Raw genomic sequence first — 4,240 nt, forward strand, 5'->3', positions numbered from 1 at the left:
AGGACTTTGGAGTATCTTTACATGAAGAGCTGCTGAAACAGTATTAGATGATCTAGAATTATAGGAAGGATTGATCTTCTTTTGAGTGGGACAATGAAAATCTTTTAGATTTGAATTAAATTTTCTTTCTCTAACAGATCTCCTTGGCTGTACTGCTGGAATAGTTGCAGTGTCAGCTAGGCTTGACACATCAGGATGTTGTATGCCAGAAGAATCAGGTATTCCATGTTGTATGGGAATAGTATTATTTGTTGAAGGTATATTGGTATTGATATTTGAGTTTGGTGAGTAAAAAATTTGATCAGTATTTGAAGTAATACTACCATTGTCAGCAGTATTTGTATTGTTTGGTGAAGTTGAAGTATATGCATCCCAAGGGAATGAAAAAAGATTAACATAGTCTAAGTGAGACTGTGTATTAGGTAAAGATTTGAAAGGGAATTCAATTTCTCTAAAAATAAAATCCCTGTTGACAAAAATCTTGTGTGTATCTAGGTCATATAACTTGTACCCCTTCTCCCCATAAGGATAGCCTATGAAGACAGACTTTCTAGCTCTATGACCAAACTTGTCTTTATATGTGTTTGGCATAGAAGCATAGCATAAAGAACCAAACACTCTGAGTTCATCATAAGATGGCTTCTCTTGAAACAAAACCTCAAATGGGCTCTTCCAGTGAAGAACAGAAGTAGGCATTTTATTGATCAAGTAGGTAGCCGTCAGAATGCACTCACCCCAGAATTTAATAGGCACGTGGGCATGAATCTTTAAGGCTCTAGCAGTGTCAAGTAAATGCCTGTGTTTTCTCTCCACTCTCCCATTCTGTTGAGGTCTCCCAACTATGCTCTTTTGATGAACTATGCCTAATTCTCTTAAAATGGCATCACAGGTTTGTTGTACAAACTCTGTACCATGATCAGATCTTAAGACCTTAACTTTTGTCCCAAATTGAGTTTCTACCATATTGAGAAAGCTTTTGACCACTCCAGGAACCATTTCCTTATGATTTAACAGATATGTCCATGTACAACTAGAACAATCATCAACTATGGTTAAAAAATAACTAGCTCCATTAACACTCTTCACTTTGTAGGGTCCCCATAAATCCATGTGTATAAGATCAAAATAATGCAAAGCATGTGAAGTACTTCTGGGAAAGGGTAAATTATGATGCTTAGCTAACATGCAAGTTTCACAAAAAAAATCTTTCATTCCATGAAAAGATTCAGGTACATGTCTTAACTTCTCAATAGAAGAATGTCCTATCCTAGCATGAAACAATTCCAAATTGCTAGTATGAACAACATCTTTAGCCACAGACACATTACAACTTTTATTAACATGCAAGGGAAAAGTGACTAAAGTAGACTCAGGTAGTAGCCTGAACAGTCCTCCAATCTTCTTAGCAGAGGCACAGGTAACCTTACTTGAAAGGTCCTGGAATATGCACAAATTCTCTGTGAATATAGCATGTAAAGGCAATTGTTCTAACAATCTGCCAACAGATAACAAATTTTGTTTGAAATCTGGCACAATGAAGACATTGTGTAAAGTAATATGAGAATCAATTCTCATTTTTCCTGCCTTATGCACAGTTTTCATAGTACCATCAGGTAAGGCAATGAGGATAGGATACATTAAACTATACACATCATGTAATAAATGTGCATGTGGTGTCATATGGTCAGATGCACCAGTATCTACTATCCAATTATGAGATGCCGACAATGATGAAGCAGAATTAGCAAAGGAAAAGGGGACCATACCTGCAAAGGGGACAGAAGCAGGGGTATGATTATTAGCAGAGAAGTTCTTCATAACTTGGTGATAAATTGTTTGAGCCATAGAATTCAGGATATTAGGATCCATAAATAGTGCAGCATCACTTTGTGAACCAGAAATCCCAACAGCAGTTATCCCAACAGTGGATGAACTAGGATCATCAGTGAGATCCAAAGGTGAATCAGCTTTACATATAGCTACTGTGTCCACATTATGAGCAACCCTCTTATAAACATTACTCCCTGGTCTAAGATAAGTAGTTGCATGTTTGGTCTTGTAGGGTCCTCTGCCTTTGAACTTATTCTTGTTTCTTGTTAAGTCAAAATAGTAATCTATGACATGACCCTTCTTGCCACAATGCTCACAGGTCATCAACTTGTGACATTCAGTGATATCATGCCATCTGAAGTTATAATTAGAACATACCTTAACTGGCTGCTCATCACCATTATCAGTCATGGCTTTCTTCCAATCACCTTGCCTCGGATCTGATTATCTCGAAGCAGCATAAGCATTGCCTCAGCCATGACATCAACAGTACTTGCTATTTGTTTCTGTCTCTCTATTTTTTGTAAGAGTGAGTAAGCTTTGTGCAGAGGAGGTAAAGGCTCCATAGTTAGCACATTGGTCTTGGTAGACTCAAAACCAGAGTTTAGTCCCATGAGAAACTGTATGAGCTTGGTGTTGGACTCCCTATCAATCATTCTCTTAAGAAGATGGCAAGAACAGGAATCAATTGCCCCACAGGTGCAGAGAGGAACAGGATCAAGAGCATCAAGAGTTTCCCAAGTCTTTTTAAGCTTGCTATAGTACTCAACTAAGGGTGTGTTAGCCTGAGATGTCTCAACTAGCTCTTTCCTCAACTGATAAACCTCTAGACTATCAATTTGACCATATCTCTCAAGAATTTCGGACCATAACTCATTAGAACTTCGAGAATATTATACAGTCTCTCTAATTGGAAAAATCAAAGAATTTGCCAGCCATTTCATGACCAAAAGATCACAACGAAACCACTGATGATAAGAATCATCAGTGGTAGGAGGATTCTTTAAAGTCCCATCGACAAAACCCTCCTTATTCTTAGAAATTAAAGCTAGATAAGCTTCACATTTCCAAGACAGAAAACCAGATCCATCAAACTCAGTAGAAGTCAATTTCAATGACGGTTGATCAGATTGTGATAAGTAAAGAGGATCATTGAAGCATGCGTAAGATTTAGCAGCAGACGAACTAACAGCAGAAGAATCGTCAGGCATTTTGACAAAACTGAATCAAAGAAATGTAAATTTGAAGCAATTAATCGCAAGAATTCAGTGCAGAAAATCAACGATGCACAAAAGAAGCAAAAAATAATGCGATTTGGTGATCAATTATGCGGAAGCGAAGAAATCCTAATTGCGAAGAATTGGGGAAAATGAATATACCAGAATCGAGAACGAAAATTATCGCGAAAAAGATAGAAAAGAAGACGCCAGATCGAATCCTTAGTCTCTGATACCATATGAAACCTTCTGAACTCCATAGATGAAGCTTGATTGATGTCTTCAATGGAGGAAATCGTGTTTAGAGAGAGAACACTAGAAGGTAAATAAAGGAAAGATTTTATTATGATTAACTTAATGTGAGTAAAGAGTTTGTTACATATATATACAAGCTAAGTCAAGCTATAGTCAACTCTATTCTATGCTATACATTAGTCAATACTATCAGAGCAATTAAGATCCTGAAACCGTTTTTCAAAACAAACACAATAAAATTCTTCAATCAAAATTTTTCCGACAATGATAGTGGGGGATAAAAGTAAGGAGGACGGATCTGAAAAGCCGAATGTCATTGCTCCGTCATCTCCATTATATCTTCACCCGTCGGATAGTCCAACTTTGATGTTAACTCAAACTATTTTTAATGGAGACAATTACGAAATATGGGCGGATGCGGTATGCACGGTCTAGACGCTAAGAATAAGTTGGGATTCGTTGAAGGAGACGTAAAGAAGCCTGACGCCGCCACATCAATAGGAGAAGGAAGTCTTGAATCGGTGGCGTGGAGACAGTGCAATGCCAAGTTAAAGCGTGACTAAGAAATGTCATCGAACCAAGACTCCATCCAAGTATCACCTTTTCTACGATAGTGGCAGAAATTTGGAATAAATTGAAGGATTTTTTTTTTTTCAGCAGGAAACGCACCCCGAGTCCACCAATTAAAGAGTGATCTCAATGAGTGTAAACAAGGAACACTATCCGTGGTTTAATACTACACTCAGTTGAATATGATTTGGGACAAATTGGCTAATTATAGCTGTATTCCCAAGTGTACCTGTGGAGTGGGAGCAACGCTACTCAAAGAGCGAGAGGAGGAGAATGTTCACCTGTTTCTAATAGGGCTCAACACGGTTCTCTATGGACATATTTGCACCAACTTGGTAATGGAACACGACATCACTTCTCTTAGTCGA

At 37.9% G+C, this 4,240-nt stretch overlaps 1 protein-coding gene across 1 annotated transcript; it reads right to left on the reverse strand.

Moving 5' to 3' along the window:
- Positions 1-2,237: 2,237 nt before the first annotated feature.
- On the reverse strand, positions 2,238-3,041 carry LOC141620301 (uncharacterized). Its single transcript, XM_074437211.1, has 2 exons — positions 2,797-3,041; positions 2,238-2,712 (listed from the first exon to the last, which is right to left on the reverse strand). Exons 1-2 carry the CDS (start codon positions 3,039-3,041, stop codon positions 2,238-2,240), a joined length of 720 nt encoding a protein of 239 aa, XP_074293312.1.
- Positions 3,042-4,240: the final 1,199 nt, after the last annotated feature.

The sequence above is a fragment of the Silene latifolia genome, chromosome X, assembly GCF_048544455.1.
Source record: "Silene latifolia isolate original U9 population chromosome X, ASM4854445v1, whole genome shotgun sequence".
Taxonomy (NCBI): Eukaryota; Viridiplantae; Streptophyta; class Magnoliopsida; order Caryophyllales; family Caryophyllaceae; genus Silene; species Silene latifolia.

Excerpts from the sequence above, each read along its gene's own strand:
- LOC141620301 (XM_074437211.1), bottom strand. The coding sequence starts at position 3,041 with ATGCCTGACGATTCTTCTGCTGTTAGTTCGTCTGCTGCTAAATCTTAC. Across the intron at positions 2,713-2,796 it reads GATGATTCTTATCATCAGTG|TTCTAATGAGTTATGGTCCG; the intron begins GTTTCGTTGTGA and ends ATATTCTCGAAG.